General features: G+C 36.4%; 1 protein-coding gene across 1 annotated transcript in view; it reads right to left on the bottom strand.

Moving 5' to 3' along the window:
- The window catches only part of HBS1L (HBS1 like translational GTPase), a 60,725-nt gene extending 37,457 nt beyond the window's left edge, over positions 1-23,268 (bottom strand). The window contains exons 1-4 of the mRNA XM_042795782.1: positions 23,123-23,268; positions 19,655-19,720; positions 17,562-17,699; positions 15,098-15,286 (exon numbers count right to left, since the gene is read on the bottom strand). Coding sequence (XP_042651716.1) covers positions 15,098-15,286; positions 17,562-17,699; positions 19,655-19,720; positions 23,123-23,165 — 436 coding nt within the window. The 5' untranslated portion in view covers positions 23,166-23,268. The remainder of the gene's footprint in view (positions 1-15,097; positions 15,287-17,561; positions 17,700-19,654; positions 19,721-23,122) is intronic.
- Between the last annotated feature and the right edge of the window lie 896 nt (positions 23,269-24,164).

The raw sequence follows: 24,164 nt of genomic DNA, 5'->3' as shown, positions 1-24,164 counted from the left end.
AGAAAAATACATTTACTCAATGCCCCTATGCCTCTGATTTCAGGGATGGCAGTGCAGAATGCAACATCACAGCATAGAGCACATTTCAGAGTGGAAGATCTGTGGCTTCAGAGGACCTAATAACCACCTAATCATGTATAAAGAAATTACCAGCTACTGAAAAAAGCAATTTAAGGACTTATGTAAGACATGATTTCCAAGAATCAGAAGTGTTCAACAGACTGAGTATGATTTCAAAAAAAAAAAAAAAAAAAAAAAAAAAAAATCAATGTCCAGCAGCAGAGCAATTATTGAAAACACTATGTATACATAAAGCCAGCACCCCCTATTGTAAATTTAAACACAAACACAAACATATTTAATAACAAAAACCAGGAATTGGTCATGAATACAAGGGTTAGACTCACTGACTGACACTAACTTTTGCACTTCTGCTTGCAAAGTTATGGTAATTAAATGGCAAATCCTCAGAGACATCACCTTTTAATTCGTATTTTTTTCCTTAAAAAGCAAAAAGATAGACATACTCTACTTACATATTTTAAAAAATGTCAGCCAAAGACTCCAATTTTGAAAGCCTTACCTATAATGAAGATGAAAGGAAATGACAGTACACAATTAGAATTTCCTTAAAGACATTAGGAATGGTGGTACAGGATTGCCAACAGAAATGGGACTGAAAAGATGGAAGCACGTCATGTGGAACAGTTCATATTTCCAGGGTTTTTACTTTGCATAGCAACAAAACTGACTTCTTGATTATCCTCGCCATGCCCACCACCTCCTACTCAATAGAGATGGAGATATCTTTCCAAGCCAGTAGGTCAAGGGAGTTCTCTGGAATCTTGTAAAACTGGGTACACAGTCCTTACTATAACTGACAGAAACTGTAAACGGTATGTATATCATCTATGGCACAGTAAATGTTCAGAATCTTGACAGTTCTCTAATGGGTTTTTTTTGCACTTCGGCAAGCTACAGTCTTCCAATTAAAAATTATTTCACTATAGATATTTCACTACAGACTACTAATCAAACTACAGACTACTAATCAACTCTGGGCATGAGCCTTAGCTGAAAAACCACCATCTTTTTGTGAAATGTTCAGTATCTGTTCATACACAGAACTCAGAGCAGACCTCTTGCATTTTTGGTACCAATACTTAAATGCTAGTTAAATTCTACAGTCCAAAACTATAGTGGAGACCTGAACTCAACAAGAACTGCTTCAGAACATTGTTCTGCTTCCATTAAGACAGAAATTGTTATTGAAGAAAACAATACTAAGGTACAAAGACGAATAAAGTTACAGAACTTTTTCTATGTGAACCATAAATATTCTTATAAAAAACAACATAACAAAGAATGCAGTAACTGTATATATTGAAAACTTCAATTAGATACAAGAACACAAAGCCACTGCCGACAAAAATACCTGTAATATGGTGAAAACTACTGTGCTATTATAAATCCCAAAATAAAAATCATTAAAAGATATTATTTTGACCAAAGAAATTAGACAGTCATTTTCCAAATTGTCACAGAACAATGTTTAGTGCTGGTGTTTCTTGACCATGAGCAGTTTTAATAAATTGAGGAAACTGGCAAGGCAAAAGCTGACAGTATTCACCAGAATGGAAATAATGATGCTGGAAGGCAGGCTCCAGTGAAGATGAAACCAGTAAAACACAATACTGACATTCTATAAGCTTGTCTCTTAGTATTCAAAACTTAAGAAGCTACTGTAAATGTACAACCTTATAAAAAAGTTCACTAAGTTTAATTTAAAAATCTGTGAATCTTAAATAGTTCGATATATACATTTAAAAGCCACCTGAACAATTACTTTGAAGAGAAAAATATTAAACATGTTCAGATTTTAATAATTATTAAAGTATCAGAAAGAATAAATGTTAAGAAAGGACAAGTTGGAAACAAAAGGCATTAAAAAATGCATTGGTCTCCTTTGCACATGTAAATTAGGTAAAGTTAAACATTTCACACAATCTGTTCAAAGGAAATTTGCTGAGTGAACACACACCTTTTATAGTACTTGGTTTACCAGGACTAAATGTAAACTAATGAAGCAAAGCATATACCCTTATCAAAGCCAAGCAAAATAATTAACAAGGTGCTGGTTTTGCTTCGTTTTTTATTCTTCCATGTTACAGACTAACATTAATCAAGTACTTGCTCTTCCCCTCTGTAACTATTCCAGGGTTTCAGATTAAGTGCTGGTGTTTTATGTCATTAGATCAATTTTCCATTATTCCTCAACTACAAAATATTAAGCAGCTTTTTTAAAAAAAAAAAAAAAACAACAACAAAAAAAACCACCTTGCAGAATCACAGTTCTGCAGTAGCAATTTCAGACACGCTACTTAAACTTTTTCTTATATCCAATTCAGTTTAAGACAATTAAAAAGAAATGAGATTCATAAATTATTTCTATGTAGATGGAGCACTAAGTATTCTGTAGATATTCAACACCAACTTTCAAGAGTTAACACCAGGAGAAAACATTTAAGATTTCCTCCTTCTAGCTGAACTTTGTTTTCAACGTGTTCTTACATCATGAAATGAGGCTTAAAGTCTGGTCATGTTCTTATCTACCAGTTTTTGGTACTATGACCATAACAACAGGGTAATTAAGGTGTTATTCCATATGTGACTGCTCTCTACTGGAAGAGACCATGACTGGTCATAATTATTCTAGAGAACCAGCACTTTATTCTACCTTACTACTGGGATTCAAAGCTCAGTTTTTCTGATACAGCTACCTTCATCACCACTAGCAGCTCTTGCTGGTACACTTACCAGATACTGCTGTTCTTAAAGGACTTTTTTTTTTTTTTTTGTATGTACCTCCTAAACTTGAGGAACTCCTGCCATTTGGAAAAAAAAGAGTACAATGTGGTTTGTCCTCAGTACTACACAGATGGAAGTTCAATAGATCACACACAAACCTAAAGACTAGCAGCTGTCTTTAACAAGACAAATAATAACTAAATATATCCATAGAAGAGGATGACCACATTCTCAAAGCACGGCTTGAGATGCGAGCTGTTAGATAAAGCAGTTTGAAACTAACTGATATAAAATCACACTATTAAGCTCTTATTGTATTTATCTGGGAAACCGTTGCAAGGAGAAGTGCAGATACTGGCCAAACTGAAGTAAGCAATGTAAAAGCTAACTGACATACATAGCAGCATACATTTGAGAAGCACAAAATACATTCAATCTGTTTTGCATTAAAATCTAGGAGAAGTTTATAAAAATTGCCCCACCCTTCAGCATAAGAAATGTATTCACTTAACACAGTTTTCCCTTTTTAAGTGCAGCATGTTTTACATTATCTGCATTGCTCATCTACACTTGCATTATTTATATATATTATTACTCTGAAAATTTCCTTATTCCACATTCTCCTATGAACTCCTCTGGCACCAGCCAAACATATCTGGATTCCAGAGTTACCAAAGATAAACGTGTTTAAGACTAGAAAAAAATGGAGACTGAACATCACCATAATCTGAATAAGGGAGACCTGTATTTGGAAAATAACAGCCTATGTATAGATGTGTTGTGAAACCTAGCACTGGAGGCTCTATTGCTCATTGCCGGAAGCATTCAGAGACACAAAATGATTTATGAAAAGCTGCATATCTGAGGTTAGAAGAAAAACTGAATATAGCAAAGCATAGCCTGCAGTGTTAAGTAAGCTTTGCAAGATTTATCAGATGCAGATGAACACCAGGAAAAGTTCATCTGCCAGTCTAAAGCAGTGCATTTCACTCTCTTGTGATTTTAGAGAGGAACTTGCATGGACTCAAGTGCATTCTCAATGTTTTCCTCTTCCTTGACGCAAAGAGTAGTTTCACACTTCGCATTTACCGTAGTACCTGCAAACACACAGGTAGCATCCACAACCTTACAATAGTTTGTTTATGTACACATGTTATCAGAAAAATAGCATTAAAGGCATACAATTCAAATCCCATTTTTGCCTTGAAAAAGGTTTATTTAAAATCTTTAAGTGGCACTTTTCTTCTTTTTTTCAACTTAAGCACAGAATTTGGTGTACACAGTTTCACCATCTTGCCTAGTTGACAAGCAAAGTTAGTCATTTTCCTGTTTATATGGGTCAGCAGTAGGGAAAAGGAAAACATTAAAAATAGGAAAATGTGATTCTAAAACCACAAAAAGTGGTAAAAGACTCAAACAAGGAGTATTCAAAACAACTTCAAGTCACATTTTGGAATTAATTAGATATAAAATTTCCATTTAGGCTGAACTTTTTATATGCAGTATAAATATGGAGGAACTACTGAAGCAACCACCAGTCAAAGCTCTTCCATGTCTCCACCAATTAGGCATCAGAGCTTCTTCATACACAGGTATTTTCCATATTAAAGTTACTTAGTTTCCCAAGATTTTGCCATTTTAAGCATGGATTTTTACCAGGGATTCTGACAGTAGACTCACGAGTTTTATGTTTAACGGCCATTTCAAGTGTCACAAGTATAACAGAAAGGAAGAAGCTGGTACTTTAATGCTAGCTTTATGAAAGAATACAGAAGCAGAGATGATGAAAAACAGACAGTATTTTGTCACCCAAGAAGAAACCACCTCAGGTGCAGAGGCACACAAGTAGTGGGGAAGGTGGTACTTCTGTTGGTATATATGCGGCATAAATACACTACACCATGCAACTAGTATGTTTTATAGCAATATTGAATCACACAATAAACAAAAGTATGATAGTGCAGAAACACATCTAGAAGACAGTACAGAGATAAAAGTAGGTATTGATAACATGAATTTTACAGGGAATCAACAATAGTATTTGTAGTGAAAAACACCTAGCACAAACAGACATCGTAAAGTAATTTTGTGTTTTAAGTTTGCATTTTTCCACCTTCCTAGCTTTTACCTAACTTCACTTCTGAATTTTTATATGTTTCCCATTAGCATTCAAGCTCCTTTTCATCAGTAACTGATATAAACTGTTTCTTTTGCTCTCACAATTTTGGATTTGAAATGCCCATACTTGTAATGCTTAGATGTCTTACTAGATTCCAGAGTTGAAATGCATTGGTTTACAACTGTGAAATACTACTGTCTCAGACTTGTCAACAGCCTTGCTCTGAGTACTAAAGTGCAAACTTCAGGTAGGACTTACAATATTTAAATTGATATACAACAGCACTATAGAAACAAACATTCATCCTTAAAACTTAACAGGATTTTTGAAAATGTAATTCCAACCATACCTTCCTGGCACTCCAGCAATCACATCTGAAAACAGTAAATTCTTCACTTTACCTTCTAAAGACACAGAGAAAACCAAATGTTGAACTTTACCACAACCTGAAAAGGACTGAGATAGAAGGCCACTGTAAGAACAAGTGGAACTACTGCTTCCCCAGGATCTCTGGTTCTTCTGGAAACCCAAAGTTCTAAAATGGACACAATTATTTTTAATTTTATCTAAGCTCTCTTCGCTTCCAAGCAAAATACCCAACTTTCATACATGATATAATCAACTGTAAAAATGACTGACTTTGTATTGGTTCACACTTTGTCCAAAAAAAAGTAAACCAAACTAGTGTTAAATGACCATAAAATAAAACTCAGAAAAAGCCTGGAGTGTCACTTTTTCCAGTGTAGGTGTACAGTATGTATGAGGAGAATCTCAAAAAGGTATCTCAAAGGATTTTAAAAAGCTTTTCATTGCTGGTGACACATTTTTCCCTGAAATAAGCCACTTCCTTTCTAAAACCCACACAGTACCTCAGTGTCAAGATTCAGTAAACTCTTGAAGTCTGTGTATATATTTTTCTTACACAAAACACGGAAGTCTTAAATTCTCATTACTTTCCATGATTTAAGATATAACTATATCATCAGTCATGGCAGATTTCAAACATTTCCATTCAGTAAAGAGCACAATAATCTGCACTAGGAAGCAACTGCTATCACAGTGTTCATCTGCAGCATAAAAAGAAGACAAGCAAGTATTTGTCCATGGACGGAGAAATGCCCATCATTCTCAATAACAAACAAACCTTGATGCATTCAACTGAGTGAAAAGAAAAAGCTAATTAGATAAAGTCGCATTGTGGTGATGTTTGTGGGATTTCTGTTTATTACTGTGTAAAGCAAAAGTGAAGGAGGGTATTTATGCAGGAGAGGCAAAAACAAGAATTCTAGAAAACTGAAAGATAAACATTAACAAAATGCAAGTTAAGCACTTACTAATTTTACTTGTGACTTGTATTCTTGAAACTGCCCACACTGTCTTAACAGCTACGTCAAAAACCTAAATGCATGCAGTATTAATAAAAATCATAAATCAAATGACAGTGAACAAATACCTGCATCTCTATTAACAGCTGCAAGTAAAGTAGTATAGTCCAATATTCAGAAAACTAGACTTAAGCTTTAGACCTGCGCTCTATTCCTAGATTATCTAGCATATCATGAGTAAGGCTTTTCAACTTCCTGTGCCTTACTTTCAATTTTGACTCTACAGTGAAGCTTGTTTCTTATTAAATATTTATCATATAGCCCTATAAAGGCCCTGTTCTTGGTGCTATTCCTGAGAAATTACCATAAAACAAAATAGCCAGTGCCCCCACAAAAGATAGCTCAATTACAGGAAAGACTAAATTAAAAAAAGACTAGATTCCTTGCTACCCTAACGACAATCAAACTATACATGTTCAGGTCACAGTAGTTTTTATTTCCTGCAAGGACTGCACATTTACAGATATTTGACCTCCTTCTTGCTCATGCATCACTAAAACCAAAATCTTAGTGTCATAAAGTGGTTAACGATTCTGTTAATGGTGCCTGAAATGGAATAGATCTAGCTCACTCACCAGTATCTGTATTTGTTCTGCAATATTAACACAGCCAAAAAAAAAAAAAAAAAGTAGTTTAGCCAGAATAAACAAGCAGAAATGAAACAAATATGCACAGAATGCAGATCCTTTTGACTAAGCGGGTAGATTTTAACAAACATTTTTTAGAAATTTGAACTTTAAGAAAGGTTTCTCAGAGAACCCATATATATCAGCTACATTTCATCAAACAATCCCCTTGACTACAGTGAAAGCAAACAACAGTGCCTTTCAAACTGCAATCCCTGAATATCACTAATATCCACTGCCAAAATAGAAGGGACACCTGTGAAATGCTACATATCGAGAACATATGTCACCAGTTAAGAAGAAATTTATATTAAGATTTATTTCTTTGATTTTATAGACAAAAATAATCAAAATAGCCAACTGAAATATCAAAATAATGTTCATCATCAGCTATTATCTCCATACATTCACATGACGATGAGTAAATACTTCACAAGCAACTCCTCTTTAAAATCCCCATATTCTCATTATAAAAAGACAATTTTCACTGTATCTTCAAAAGTCTGTAATTCTTAACAAATTGTTCATGAGTTCTCTTTCAAAATGGATTATTTTCATCTCTGCAGGCTACAACCATTTTCTGGGTCCTAGTCATTGTCTGGTCATTTTATTACCAGAAAGTATATAGACAAGGGCAATGTGTTATTTTCTAAACGAATCCTACCAACACTAAGCATCCAAATCAATTATTTGACCAATAAACCACTGACATACCACAGAAGTCACTGACAATTGTTTGTAATGAGTCATTTTTAAGTATGCAATGTAATGTGTCCACAAACCAAATAAAGAACACTTCCAGGACAGCACTGACACCAGAAACTCAGTAAACTGCTTCATAAAAATAATTCATCTCAACAATCACCTAAAGTCACAAATGGCAATTAGGTTTTACTTTTGGTAAAAATGTATACTTCAACAAGCAGTCTGCATAAAGGAGCAACTGTCTGTATAATGCAGCAATCCTAAAAGAGACCCATTCCCATTGAACTGCATTAAGAGAGCAATTTGGGAAGAAGAAAATAGCTTGCTTCAATAAATAGATAAATAAATAAAATCACCATAGGTTTTTATTTTTGTTTCATCACATCGTTTTCTAGCACAGACTAAACACACCAGTTTCACAAAGTTACACTTACTTCCCCACAGAAAATCCCATAAAAACAAAACCATTAGCACACAGACAGAAGTACAGATAACTTGGACTAATAACATTTCCTCATCTAAATAACAGTTTGGACACAGTGAACTGAATATAAAATCTACTTAAGAGTTTCAGCTGTCTACACTTCACACATACCAAAAAAAGGATACAAGTTATCCATCAAAATTCAACTCAATTTCCAAAGAAACAAAAAAACAGAGAAGCATCCCTTTTCAGCACTTCAGAAAGTTTATTTTTACTGCATGAATTACAGTGTGATGAAATTTTTGCTCTGTTTTTTTCTCCCAACCACAATTCATAATCAGCATTTATTACAAAAATGTTTTAACAACTTTGAAAAGCTGAGCCCTTTAGATTGGAAAGAGATGTGAATGATTGTGTGTATAACTCTATGCTACTGCCCTTGTAATAAACTATATACATTTCATAAAGAGCACCTATATCCTATCTTCATACAAATCTTTCATACAGCTATTAATTTTTACAGTCGTTGTAGTTTCTCTTTAACTTTCTGCGTAAGTGTAGATTTTCAGAAACTGTTGATTACTGAAAAATGTATCTGAATTACATGATTAGAGAAAATAGGCAAAACAAAATCGCAAAGACCTCCCTCACTGCACCAGTCTCTCAGAAATATGATTCTGAAATACTGTTGTACAACAGTTCCAGAAACTCAAGTAGCTTGCTGCCTCTAAAGTTTAAGATCCTGAGAATTGTCTGAACAATATAATGAGAAATTATTCATATAGTTATTTCTAAATAAAAAAAAACAGGTATGTGAAGTTTTAATCGCATGGGGGGAGGGGGGTTGAAATTTCAAGCTTATGCTCCTAACATTCTATACTTTTGTCAAAACACGTGGTTTTTGTTGCAATTAAACAGCTAAATATAATTGTTAAATCACATCCTAACAGCTACAAATCATCGATCATTTTTGATATCCCAATGGAGATTGTAATTTTCCTACTTTCCATACTTTGACTTTCAATGGCCTGGTTTTCCAAGACAAGTTCAGATAGAAATCAGCTAGAAAAAGGAAACCTAAAAGAAAAATGGAACAGGTATTTAGAGACATTTTAAGAATGATGATTTTAAGAAATCACTTGTAGTAGCTCTAATTTCTACTGTAACAAAGAACTTGAGAACTAACTTTACAGTTGCTTTTTTCTTACTTCACTGATAGCCTTTCCTTTTTAAGATCCAAATAAGGTTTAAAAAAAAAAACACTATCAAAATGATCTTAAAAAAAAAAAAAAAAACACCTTACAAACCTATTTCTAACCAAAAGCAAACTGAAGCCTCAGTATGGTATCTGAAGATACTAGTAGATGCCAATTTTAGCTTTAGTTTCTCCAAAGGAATCTTCCATGGAAAGACATATGCCCATGCAAACCTAGCCAAGAACTGGAACCTGTTTCCACAGTAGATACAGTCATTATACAGCATTCAATCATAACTCTATTTTTATCAGGTAAGTTAATAAAAAATTGTAATTAAGTCAGTCCTCTGAGAATATGCATTTTATTTAGGTACATAAAGCAATGTCCAGAAGTCAATTTTGTATTAAAAATATTCAGCAGCTACTTAAAAATTATGTACAAAATACCTTAGGAGCATACATTCTGAATACCAGAAGTAGGATGCCTATGTAGTTTGATATTATCTTTTTTATGTCCATATGCAAACACAGACACAAGTACTTTGCAATGTTAATATGTGAATTCCAAAACAAGTAACACAATTAACCTATATTAGACAAAGATACACACCAACTGCAAAATGGGGGGGCAGAGAGGTAAATTATATACATACATCAATAAAATAAGTTCACTGTGCTAAGCATAAAATTGGCAGATTGAGTTAACAAGAATTCTAACATTCATTAGGCAGAAACACTTCCGCACAATCACAGAGTTGTTATACAAAAATGCTCTATATTGTAATACCATGCAGTATTCTAAGACAATTAAACCTGTCACTGATGACACAAACCCAGTTCTCAGTAAGGAACTAAATGAATAATTAAGGAAATTATTAAAATACCTGTTTCATTTAAAAAGCAAATACAGTAGCACATTACCTTTTGTCTATAAAAACAAAACTGTAAAATCTTCCAAGCATGGAAATAAATAATCTCTGCTGAAAATTATTTGGAATTCAGGTTTATCCACTACCTAGGCACCTTCTGCAGTGTTCAGCCTGCAAGTTTGTACTAATTCAAGGCTTACTTCAGGATTGCACACTGAAGAAAAATCCCTCCCCTACTCCTTATACACTGAAAAGCATGTATTGCTTCTTCAAGACCACTAACAGCACCGAGACAAATGTAAACGAAAAACTATTTACATATGAAAATCTAGCTACCTAACAAGATCCAAAGTTGTTACTAGGTATCAATCCCACAGTAGGATCCACAATGAACATAGAATGCTGATGCCTTTGGTTTTAATCCCTTCTTCGAACTTTAATCTGCAAGAAACCTGTGGCTACACTGAGCTCCAAGTACTACACACTGTCTCCCACTACTCATATGTACTTTCCAGTGGAATCCATAGGACATACATTTAGGCATATGTCCGGTTCAGACTGCAAAGTTACTAAAAATGCTAAGAACTTTCATGCAAAAAAAAGAACAGCCAAGGGAATGAGAAAACAGACCAAAACCAAAGAGAAGTTCAGCAAGAGTAAGAGAAAATATTTAGAGGGGAAAATGAAGCTAATCAATAAAGATTTAAAAAAAACCCACATGTATTAGAAATCTCTACCTACATTAATTAGAGCCTCAAGAGTGTTTGAAACATAAGAAAGCAAACCACCTAAAAATATACCAGGCATGACAATGCCAAACTTTGAACTGATATTTTACTTTTAAAAATCAGAATTTCTCTACTAGAAGAATACACACCATTTTGAAAAAAAATTGAACTTTCGTTATAAACTCTTCCAATAGGATATTTTGCCTCAGTGGGAAAAACAGACTTTTAAGCAGCAGACATTTAAAAGTTGGACTAACTACAGAGAAGCTGATCGCTGAAAATCATTTCATATTGTTCAAAAAGCAGAATTTGCTATTAAGACTAGATCAATAACCAGTATACAGACACTATCAGCTAGACGTCTATAGGAAGTTTTCTAAGGAAATAAATCAATCATGCTACTGCTCACGAACTTATCAGATCATAGTATGTACACTGGACTGTATTATTTACACTTTAAGGCACTCGAAATAGGCAAGGACACGGATGGCTAGATTAACACATCAACTAGAACATAAACACTGTGGCACTGTCATTATATAAAACTTTTATTAGTAAGGGTAAGAAACATTAATTTCATTCAAGAGGTCAGAGGTCACACTGCTCATAGTCCTAAATGACAACAGCATCGACTAGACAAGTAAAATATACAGAACATGAAATTTGTACCTGAGAACACCGGAACATGTTTTATTTTTGTTTAGAAACAAAATTGTAGTGCAACCTGAAGCCAGGAATAAACCCAAAGTTTCTTCTTTTTGATGTAACATGCTCAACAAAAATTACATTAAAACTAGATGAGAAGCATATCTACTGTTCCATACTAGCTGCCAAGTTTAGCTTAAGTGTATGGCAATATATGAACAAATGTATCCTTCTAGTTGCAGCAGTACCTTTATTGCCCTTATTGCTGTTTAGGATCTAAAATACTGACATTGACACCGAAAATATATTAAAAGTAGCAATGTGTACTAAAAGGAAAGTTGAAACATGCATGCAGTTATTAATCTGATTAACAGAAGCACCGGAATCTGCTAATTATCAATTAAAAAGTAAGTCTAGAATGTCCTGATTCTGATCTTCCATCTAAAAATTCAAAGTAACAGCCATGGGTGCAAACAGTAGAAGAGAATATATTTCCATTACTAAAGGAAGCTTTCTTCAAAACAGACATGAGGCAGACACAAACAGCATTTATGTGTTGCCTGAATTTCTTTCTTCCATTGAGCAAAGACTCTCATGCTAAAGTTGACAGAATTGTTATTCCAATACTTTTCTAAAAGAGTTGAGAATAAACCATAGAATCCTAGTGAAACTTCTCATAAAATACATGCAACATCTATATACCTACAAAAAAGCTGGTTCAAAATTCTGAATATCAGGTTTTCACAGCTGACTGAAAGGGGAGAGGGCACACAATATTAATTGCTTTCTCCCCTACAAATTTGGTCCTATGAAAAATTAGGCATGTCCTACCCCAGCTAAAACTGTCAAAACCTGAGGTTAGTGAGGCTTTTAAAAACTAAATTTATTTCTGTTGCAGTACTGTAATCACTATAAAGATAGAAGAGAATAATGACATTGACTGGCAATATCAATAACAAGACTAGCAGTTTAATAACATACCTTATCAGAAAATCTAACTTTAAGAACATTTATTAAAACAGTTGTAATATAAACTGAGGTTCCCGCTCCCCAAATTAAACACCATATAGCAAAACTGAATTACTTTACAAAACAATAATTCAGTGTTCTTCCCAATGAATTGTATCTTCAACACCTAGAGAGATGTTTCAAGAAGTCTAATGGCATTTATACAATTTTGTACATGCAATACCTATATACTAAAGTTGAAGACTTTGCAAAAGTTAAAAATGTTAAATTGTCAGTGAAAATTAGGCAAAAATAAAGATATACAGTGCAACAGCTTAGAAGTTCACATACAAATTTACTACCAAACAATGAGAACTGTAATATGTCAGTTAAAAAAATTAAAAAAAAAAAAAAAAAATCAATTCTGGATTATAAATAGGTCCTCGATAATATTTTTTTTTAATATACTGAGATACAAACATTGATTTCCCCACACACACACTATTCTCTTGTAAAAGCTCTTTTTTGGTTAGCTTTCACAATATCATCAGGAGACGCTGATTTGAAGTCAAATGGTGTTATTGATATTATAGGACCAGTTTCCTTGGGTTTTATGTCTTGTACTTGTCTACTGTATAGGAAAGCTTTATATATACCAATTGTGTGCCGCTTATAACCTTTTGGAGGATAACGGAGACACAAGGTTAAAGCAAAAGCTGAAGGTCTTGCACGCAGTGCCTTCATCCATGAGAGGGATAAATCCTGCCTTGTAGGAATAAGCCCTCTTTTAGGTTTTTTATTTGTTTTGGCAAACCCGGCACATTTTCCTTGTTTTCCTTTTAGAAGTTTAGTTTCAGGGCTTAAGGTATTTGACTGTCCTACCTCATTTTGTTCTGCAGATACACCTGTATTTTTTACAAGGACACTTAAATCAATGTTGGTTCTTTTAGAGGGCCTCAATTCAGTGACACTGAGCATAGGGAAGTCCGTCCTTTGTTGAGCTTTATCTGTTTCAATAGCCTGTGCTATTAAATCTGAGAGTGATAAATTCTCAACCTCATTTAGTGGAGAAACTTCAGAGAGGGCTAGAGAAGACAAAGATCCTGTTAACTCTGGCATCCCACCTGAAGTTTGGGGTTGATTTACTAGTTGTGATAATGATGATGTTCCCAATTTTGTATCAGTGAGACTTGCTGTTGACTGGGTATAAAGATCAGCCAAAGAATAACAGTGGCTAGCACTGCTTTCCTGGTGCTCCTGAAGTAAGTCAGCCAATGATGTAGTTCCAAACTTTAACATTGGCAAAGCAGACATGTCTGAAGAGAGGCTTTCTTGTTTTCTACTTTGCACAAGTGAAGAAAAATTTTCAACTTCATTCTTTCTACTTATAGTATGACTAACTTCATTATCAAGAGCCAATTTTCCTAAAGCACTTGTTAAACATGGAGGACTGTAAAAATTTGCATTATTATTAGAATCAGAAGTATTTGAAGAAACAAGAGGAATGCTCTCTTCAGGACTCAGAGAATCACAAGCCACATTCTGCATCAGCAAGGATTTCAAGTCCTGTGTTTCCTTGCATTCCAGTTTCTCAAGAGAAGAATTTCCAGATGGGTTACTTCCTATGCTAAAGTAAACACCTTCACTGTCAGGAATCAAACTTCCTGCATTAACACTTCCTGGTAGTTGATTCTCTGCCTGTTTATTCACAGGTTCACAAAACGATCCTTTACACAAATCATCACTGAAAGAAGATGACAGAGAAAGTGAAGAGGATCTCAATCCTTTCCTTTTAGATGAAGGTATATTGGATTTTTCAGCATTGAGAACCATTTTATCATTTGTAATTAAAGAGTAACAAGCTGAACCACTTCTGGCTGTCAAGTTTCCAAACCCACGTTTGTTGGTGTGAGCAACATTTTCTACTACACAAGAGAAACTGTCTGCATCAATACACATTTCTGGACAACAAAGTATGTCTCCTTACCTTACAATAGCCAGTAATTTTCAGATGGAAGTGCAGTCACCATGAAATATCCAATTTTTTTAAAAAGTTGACAGCAGCAACAAAAAATCAAGAAGAAACATGAAAAGGCATTTAATTACTAAGTGTTATCCGAAGAAATGCAATGTTCTACAATTAAATTACAGGTATCTACCGAAATACCTAAGAAACTTTAAGAATTAGGAAATAATGACAGTAAAGATTACAAAGATTTAAGCATAAATCAAAATAAGAAGGTTACTATACAGATGCTACCAAAAAAACGGAATTATTTGGGATGGAAGATGTCAGTTCACCAAATAAATAATGGAAGTGCCTAAAACTTAAAGATGTTGTTCAACTTTTAGGACATATACTCATTCAGTTAAGTCATATATTAGAAATCAGAAATTTACTGTGAACTGCAGGTGGTTGCAGTTTGAATTTAAGCTGACACTAAGGTTTTATTTTGACTTCTAGATCAAAAAAAACCTGTTTCCTTTAAATGTTTGTAGAGCACAAAAATAGAAGAGTTGGTCTTTTTAAATTTTCTAATAAATGACTAATGCAATAATAAGCATCTTCACAGCTTGTAAAGCCAAAATTAAACTGTACATAGAAATGAATCATCTGGAATGTAAACAAATAAACAGAAGTATACCTTTTGTCGTCTTTCCTACAATCACAGCATCCTCATTCTTCACATTTTGCTTACTGCCTTGTGAAAGCACAAGATCCAAAGCCTTCTGTGCATCAAATTTACTATCCAGTATTGCTTGCACCATTGTTTGCTCTGGTACAGACTCTGCCAAAACTTCTCTCATTTGATCAAGGCATGAATTAAGACGGGCTAAAAGAGACATATTACTGTTACAAGCTATACAAAAAAATGTCTTAAGCAGCCTAACCACTACCATTACACATGTGATTAACAAAAATAGGAGAAAAATATCACAGTGAGAGATAAAACCTTTAGAAATTAATTTCAATCTCACTTATTGCCATGATAAACTTTGCCCCCAAACCCTGCAGAATATTTGCCTAATTTCAGATATTGCTATAAGGAACATATCACTATTTATTAGTCTATATAGTCTCGATATTGAAATACTTTGATGTTATAAAATTAAACATCTTTACTGCAAAGAAGAAATACAAATAATCACCTTAAAATTATCCTAAGTAATTTAGTAAGTCAACATGAAACCCCATTGAACAGCACATCATAAGTGTTTACAGATGCTATAATTATCTCCCAAAGTATAACAGCATTTTCACGGGCCTCAGACCATAACAGTTGAAGACTCTGGAGCAACACACCAGGTTTAAAACTACCTGCAATCTTTACCTTTCCTAAAACTGTTATACATTTTGTGGCTTATAAAAGCAATTTCCTTTGGAGCATATTTCTGCAACTAGTATAAGCCTTGACTAAGATACATTTTGTAAGTCTTGATTTGACACACATGAGACTGAAAATTCACCCAGACTGCCACTCACTGAAAGCAGTGTGCTGATCAGACACTCAAACACAAGAGAGCAGAAGAAAATCTTCCTGAATATCACAACTTCTGCCAGTTCAGATTTTAGAAAAACAGGAACTAAACAACAGGAAGACTACTACAGATTCTTTATTTGAACACCTCTCCAAAGATGGTGATGTTTAAAGAACTTTGCTAAGGGAATTCAACACCACAGAATTCCAACTTCCCCAAGGTTACTTAAATCAGCACCCTCGACCCATAATCCAAATAGTGAGTTAATGTTCCCCAGACATTTGCTCTGCAAAACAAGCACTGGCAGAGCCCTGCACAATGTGTTGGTTGGCCATTTTACTATCTAACACTCAACAAGTATAATCTTGCCAAACTCTGCAGCCAGGTGGACTGCAATCAGTAATTTTGTATTAATGGCTAACATAGCAGACTATCAAACGTAACAGGTCTTGCAGGACTACTGCTGTTTTCCCAGTAGAAATGGTTATTTCTGTGTTTCTTTTCCATCTTTTTTTAGTCCAGAATATTACTTTTCTTCTTGTTCCAATATAAATTCTTAATTGATTCAGTCTGTCAAAAGCATTCCAAAAAGCCTGGGTACTGTACTGTCTAGATCACCTGTATCCACATATTGGCTGATTCTTTAAAATTGCCCTCTACAGCATTATTTCCTGCTGTAAAAACATGTATATTACATCCCAATTTATGATATTTACCCATATATCTAAGCATTAGCAGAGCTTCCACCAATTTGCCTGACACTGATCTAGACTGTTTCTATTCTATTGTTTCTGAATTTTCTGCAACTTATTTTAAATACCAAATTTCATTCATGCATTTTAGACTATTTATTCACCAACACACTTTTCTCTGATCTTCTCAACATTTTAAAAATAACCCTGATTATTTCCAAAACATTAAAACCTAGGTTAACTATTAATACTTAGGAAGGAGACTTGTGAACCTTTTTCACAAAGCATGTAATTAAGCTATCAGGCTACAAGTTTAAAAAACAAAAGCAAATATTTTTTTCCCCTAACCACTCAGCTCAGAACTCAGCTTGTAATGTGGAATTCGCAACTGCAGGATTGAAACCAAAGTCTAATGAATTCAAACTAGGCTAAGAGAAAATTACAGATGATACTATATAAAGATACTGGCTACTGTTTCAGGGAAATGCATGACTTTGAAAACCTCTCAAATACTGTTAATTGCCATAACTTGGAATGCAATACAACCAAAAGGTCATTCTATAAACAGCATGTTTCTAATACTCTTCCCTAAGCATCTATTTGCTGAGTCAAGACATTGAGCTACATGGATGCTTGGCCTGAGACAGTACAGCTGTTCTTATGTCTGAATTTTTTATCAAATCTCATTATTTCTAATCAGAAACTAAGAACATATTTCAATGTATGCAACCAAGTTACAAGCAGTATGGAAAAGGTAGTTTAGTTATGAACTTGAAGAATCACCACCAAAGCTATGTTCATGACAGGTCTCGCTCTACAAGATTACAAAATTGTGAGCAGTGTCAGTCAAGTAACAAACATTGATTTAAGACAATTTTAGTAAGTCATTAATTCATAGAAGAGTTTACAGAAAATAAATGATTCTCAGAACAATTACCTCTATCAATATCAGTCAACTGATGATTGGATGTGAAATAATCAGCAGTATCATCTGTACCTTCATTGCCATATTCTTCTTCTAATGGCTGAGCACATGTTGCTGGCTTGTCTCGTCTGGAGTAGATAAACTGAGCTGCTGCATTATGTAAAAAACAAAGTATTAAAATAACTAAATAAATAAATAAATATTTTTTCCTCCTTTAAAAACAAAACATCTCTACCTGGAAAGAAAAGTTAGGATGCTTACTTGTTGCAGTGGTTTCGGGGTGGGGGGATGGGACACTATTGTACAATGACTACTACCTCAAGACTGTACAGAGCATAGAGCAGTTTGTGATAAAATACAAATAAGTCATCATCACAGTGGAACCACAGGCTGGGCAATATCCTTGTATCCATGTAACGCAATAATTCTGCAAAGTTCAGTATTCAAACAAAAGAATATACTCCAGGTTTGAAAAATAGTATTTTCTATACCAAATTACCATCTATGGCCTTATGTCTTCAGAGCCTTACTCTATTTTTTTTTTTACCTCCGTTACAAATAGAAAAAAAATAGCATTAAAATACTATTGGTTTTACTGTCAAACTACTGGTAACAATTTAATGGAGTTGAACACATTCTTCTTGAAATTTCATTAGAAGTATAACCCATGAGTTAAAATGTATATTCACACAAAACTTCAAATAAGTGTATAATTCCACCCTGATTCAGCAACACGTTAAAGCACATATAGATAAAATTTCTTGCTGAACATGAGCCGTAGTCATTACATACTCTCAGAAATCTACAAAGGATAATGTAAACAAATTTCCTTACATTAGGTAATATTCTGCCCAGCTCTGCAATGCATACTGAAAGCGTATGTGTATCCAGAAGTAGTATAGCCTTAGCAACTGTTTCCCAAATGCGTACCATTTCATATCAAATCACCATAGCTTGAAGCAACTATTAAAAGACTGCTATACACTCTAGATCAGAGTGTTTTGTAAAATGAAACTTACATAAAAAGACTTCTTAGGAAAATTACTGTGCACAAGCAAGAATTAGTTTTGCAATTTAGTAGATTATACTTGATTCAAAAGTAAACACGTTGCATATTATTAACACAAAATACAAGGCTACCTTAATTCTTAGAAAGGTCTGAAAAATTCCAGGAATTAAACTTAGAAATTGAATGCAAGACAACGTGAAGTTAAATCAGGGAATGTGACTACAAATAATAAAAATACACATATAGATTTGCTTATCTAAAATCAACAGGATAACAGAGGAACAGATTTTTAATGACCTAATTAACTCAAGTACCTATGGCCAGAAGTCACAGACTACATCACAGTTTCAGTGCATTTATATCCAGCCCAGTTACCTGCAGTAACACAGCTTCACATCAACATTAGTCATACTATTTTCAGGGCCTGCTCAGCTCTGGAAACACTGCCACCAAATCTGGGGAAACCCTGAACTGATAATCTTACCAGAGATTGGACTGGAGAATACAACCTAATGGTTCTGCAGCTGGGTTTAATTCAGCTGAACTGAGCCACTCCAATTCAGTCTCACCTGAGCACACAGCATCACTATTTTTACACCTAGTTTGCAACTTTACAAATGCCAAAAGGCTTATCATCTCCACATGATCCTGCATGAGAACAAAAGCCAGTGAGGATCAATGCCACATCCCACAATAAGACTCCCCACCCCACATTTACTCAAAATTGTGTAAATGGCATCAACTACCAGTTGCAGTATCACAACTGTTAAGTCCAGCTAAATCCTACTAACAATTTTAAAAGATACCAAATGTTTCAAGACTATCAACACATTCTCATAAACCAGATTTTTACATTATCATGCACATTCTGACCATCCAAGACAACATACTTGTACGACTGAAGCTGTGCCCAGTCATCTAATGTGACTTCCAGCACTACAACAATGCCTAACACTGCTTCACTGACCTTAACAGGATTATGGCCATTAGGCACTTTTCAAAAGTTTTACTAGCTTTTAAATATAGTTTTATTCTAGAAATAAGTATCAGAGCAGGAATTAATGGACAGTGCTTACAGGTAATCACGTGAACTAACCTGTTGACGGAGAAATGCAATAATCATCTTCTACTGATTGGCCATATACATCATCATCTTCAAAATCTATAAAGCAGAAACAGTAAGATTAGCCTGCCCAGTTTCTAAATACTTAATATTATAACCCAAAGGGTAGTTTTCACAAAAGTTTTTAAAAAATTATACATCTATAGTATTCCAGAAGTGCAGTTAAATACTGTTTATTTACCTAGGTAAGAAATTCTAAGTTACAATAGTAGAATTTTAACATTTAATACTCTGTTCATTAGAAAAGCTGAAAAATTTCAAGAACTGCCATGCTTCATTGATTTATACCTCCTTTGAAAGGCTGCCTTCAGTTCAAACGCAACTTTCTACAGTTCAACAAAGCTTTACCCATGACACTTTTCATATTTCTGCTTGACCTTTCAATAGTCTTAACCACAGACAGTTCAATTACAACCTCTACTCCCAACACCTCAGGATCAGCATTTCTACTCCATACCTATCTACTTCTCAGCTTTCTTCTCCAGTCTATCCTCACAGCCACCTGCCTTTCAAGTTCAGCAAGGCGAAAAAACACAATTCACAATTCCCTTTGAATATGCAAAATTGTTTCAGCCAAAAAGAAATAATCTCACAGTTACTTAAACACAGCCATCTACTTTCCCCAATAAAAAAAGGTATCAGGAATCAGTTATCAGGAAACACAAAGAGAAAGTAAGTTATCCCTGCCCCCCTCCCTCAAATCCTAGTATTATATAAATCTTGAAAATATATTTGTAATTTTCACTAATAATTAAATACATGAAAAAAATAATTAAATATTTTTAAAGATGTTATTGCATACACTTGGCAGTTTCATAAATAACACTGTTGTTTTAAGAGTGAGAAATAGAAGTAGCTAACAGCTGAAAAAAAAAAGTCTGCACTGGTATCAACTTACAGACACCACAGAACTGGGACACTACAAACACTGTATCCATCTATAAAAGGCTCTGAATTTGGGGCATGAAAAGTACATTTATCTCTTAACATGGAACAAGAAAATCAAAGTAAACTTAAATCTATAATCCACTGTAATTTTCAAAAACAATGCCAACCAGAAGCAGTAGCTGAAAGGGCTGGCTGGTACATGTGTATGAAGTTCAGTGAAAGACTCAGTAAGCTACTTTGGAAATTAACTATGACGGGATGAAGAAAACATATTATAGGCTTGTTTTGATTGCTTGTCTTTAAAAAAAGAGCATATTGTTATCTACTTTTTGACCATGCTGAAAAGAACTGTCTCCTGGTTCCATGCTAGCACCAATTAATTACTATAGAAGAAGTCTAGAGAAGAGCTATACATTTTTTTTCAAGGTAAGTATATTTTTTGTAGTTTGACTGATACTTGGAAAATGTCAAGAACTCCAAGGTGACTTCTGTGAATGGTCAACACTCACAGTTAGTAGTAAGGGAAAACAAGGTAAGTCTTGTCAGTGTGTATTACCTGAATTACTTGTATATCCCATACTGGTTTAATTCTAAACTAAGAAAAAGACACCCCATGTAAAATGGCTCAACTTGCACTGACCATAAAAATAATTATTAAAAAATGACAAAAATTAAAGGGAACAGAGCAGAAGCCACAGAAGCATTTCACAGTATCAACAGCTGTATGACCAACATACTCTCAGCTGGAATATCACATTCAGTTCTGATCACAATACCTCAAAAAGAGAGAGCCGAAATAGAATATGGTCAAATAAAGGCCACAAGATAGAAGGCCGCAGAAGCATTCCTAGGAAAGGAGACAAAAAAATACTGCAGATATTTACTTTAGAAAGGAGACAAATAATTGGGCCAGACAAAGCACTACAGAATCTTAAGTGGCATAAAAAGAACATATGGCATTATATTAAATTAAAAAAAAATAAAAAAAAAAAAAGACACAAAAGTGTACTTCATTTGGGTCAGAAATGATTGTATGTGACTACAAAAGTAGCATATGGTGTAAATATAAACACCACACATATACACACTTCTAATTAAACCTGATGTGTAATGCAGCAGTAAAGTTGCAAACAGCAATAGAAACTTAAGCCTCATATGGCCACAGCAAATTACTATGTAACTCAGCAACCTCATTAAAAGAGATCCTAATGAGTGTACAAACACTGAACTCAGTTCTACAGATTGGGCACCCAACTCCATAGATAATAGAAATTCAGTTGAAATCATTTCAACCAACCTGTGACAAAGAAAATCTCTAGAGGATGAAATAATCAAGCAGTAAAATCCCCAATTCAGACTAAGCTTTTGTCTATACTGGGTAAATTTGGACTAGTAAAACCTGCAAGGTAGGCCACCCTGATGTCATGGCTCACATGGATTTACATGGCTTCCCCAAGAATTCCAAGATCACAGTGCAAAGCCCACTTTTTCCTGCTATAATATATACACATATTGCATCTGCGCACTCAGTAGCAAAAAAGCAGAGGCAGGCAGTATATCTTGCAATTTTTGTATATAAACTGACAAAGGCAACAAAAATAGCAGTTCCCATACCAAAGGCTTCTTTAAAATACTAATACCAACTGGAAGCGTGTCCATTTTTCCACAGCCCAAGCCAACACAAACAAAACCACTGAGAAAAAAAAAAACAGCCCAATTAAGTTTGCCCAAGTTAATGGGACAGGGCATGAAGAAAGCTGCAGAACTGCAGGCACGAGCCAAGTTCTTACACAAAAGATGGTTCATTCCATGCAAACTCAAGTCAAATGTAACAGAAAAGATGTCTGAGCAACAGGTTCTTCCTTAAATGCTCAACTCCATCTTTAAGAACTATACACTTCTACAAGGAATAGCTGTTGCCTCTCATCTATTACTATGGCTGAACATCAGCAACACTTTGTTAGAGTTAGACTGGGAACACAAACTTCGAGGCTTTACAAGACCGAAGGAGGGCGGGTTCAATTGCACTAAGGCTGGTTTCCACGTCACCCCCACCCGCCCGAAAAGCGGTCAACTTCGGCAGCTTACAGCAAGGCAGGTAACCCCAGCCGCGGGCTGGCCTGCGTGCCAGAGCCGCGCTTTCCCCGCGTGGAAGCTCCCGGGAGACGCCGGCAGCAGGAGGCGGCCCTGAGGGGCGGCGGCGCGGCCGCTCGGGCGGGAAACGGCGGCGGCGGGAAGGGGTGGGGTGGGGGGGGGGGGGGGAGGGCGGGGCGAGGCCTCGCACGGAGCCGCGTCCAACCCCCGCGGAGGGTAGGGCAGGGGACGGGGCTGCTTCTCCCCTCCCACCGCCCTTGACAGCCCCCCGCACCCTCCCCTCCAACCCCGTGGGCCCGGGCACGCACACCCGCCCGCGGGCACCGCCGCGCATCCCCCCGCGGGGCGAAAGGGCCCTCCGTGCGGAGGGACCGGGCGGTTGAAGCGGCGTCCGAGGCGCGTACACATACACACACTCCCCCGGCCGCAGCTCTGCCGCCGGCGCCTCCTCGCCACTACCTTCATCGTAGTTATAGCCTCGGACGTTCCGGTGCCGCGACATAATGGCGATGGTGGCGGCCGCCTCGCTGGCGCGGCGGACCTAGGGCGCCATGTTGGTGTCCGTTGGGCCTGGCGGGATCCCCCTGCGCAAGCGCGCCGGGCACCTTTCCGCCCGCGTCGCGCTGCCGCGCATGCGCGGCTGCTCCCGCCCGTCTTCCTGGTCGGCTGGTGAGGCGGAGCGAAGGGTGTCGGCTCGGCTGAGGAGGCCGCCGGTGGGCCTGTGCCCCTCACCGCGCCTCCCTCGGCTTCCTCAGAGAGAGGCAGGGCAGAGCCGCTGCCTCGCCGCGCCCTGGGAGGACTGTGCGGCCATCCTCTGGCGGCGGCGTGCTCAGCCCTCGCAGGACAGGCCCGGCCCGGCCCGGCCCTGGGTGACGCCTGCACGCTTCACCGGGCCCCTCGGCACGGAAACGGCCCCGTCCTCGCCGTGCTGCGGAGTGCCGACATCCAGCCACCTCGGTGCTGCCGTGCTACTCGGTCCTACAGTCGGGTGCAGTCTTGGCGTTGGGGTGCAACCATCATTCTTCACACCTCAGGCTTAGAATGTGATAAAGCTGCTGTAACCATAGGTGCATACACGTAAGCAAATGTATTTAAGGTCTTTCAAAACTCTCATCATTGATGACAGCGTTCTGGGTTAGCCTAAGTCCACTGAAGGGTATGCTCATGTAAACACTCTCTCAAAATACGGTTTCTGCATTTGTGTACCACCACAGCAGCAGAGTTTGAAAGGCTTTGCAATGGACGACAAGATTTTTTCAATTCTGGATCTGAAAGAGCTCAAGTTGACTAGACTCGGTGACCAGTAGCCATTACAATCCAGTGACTGACTAGTGGCCGGGATTGAGTTGGCTGTAGGTAAATGCAAACTGTTAATTAGCATTGCTGCTGGTGCTGTTAAGCAGCAAAATGTCAAAGCATTAGGCTCCACGGAGATCTTGATTTTACTTCATTGGCACATTGATGGTGGCACCATTTAAAACTGACTTTCAGCCTGCAGGTA

Source organism: Tyto alba, unplaced genomic scaffold, assembly GCF_018691265.1.
Source record: "Tyto alba isolate M040663 unplaced genomic scaffold, T.alba_DEE_v4.0 Super-Scaffold_22, whole genome shotgun sequence".
NCBI classification, from domain to species: domain Eukaryota; kingdom Metazoa; phylum Chordata; class Aves; order Strigiformes; family Tytonidae; genus Tyto; species Tyto alba.
This window is presented reverse-complemented; position numbering and strand designations above follow the sequence as displayed.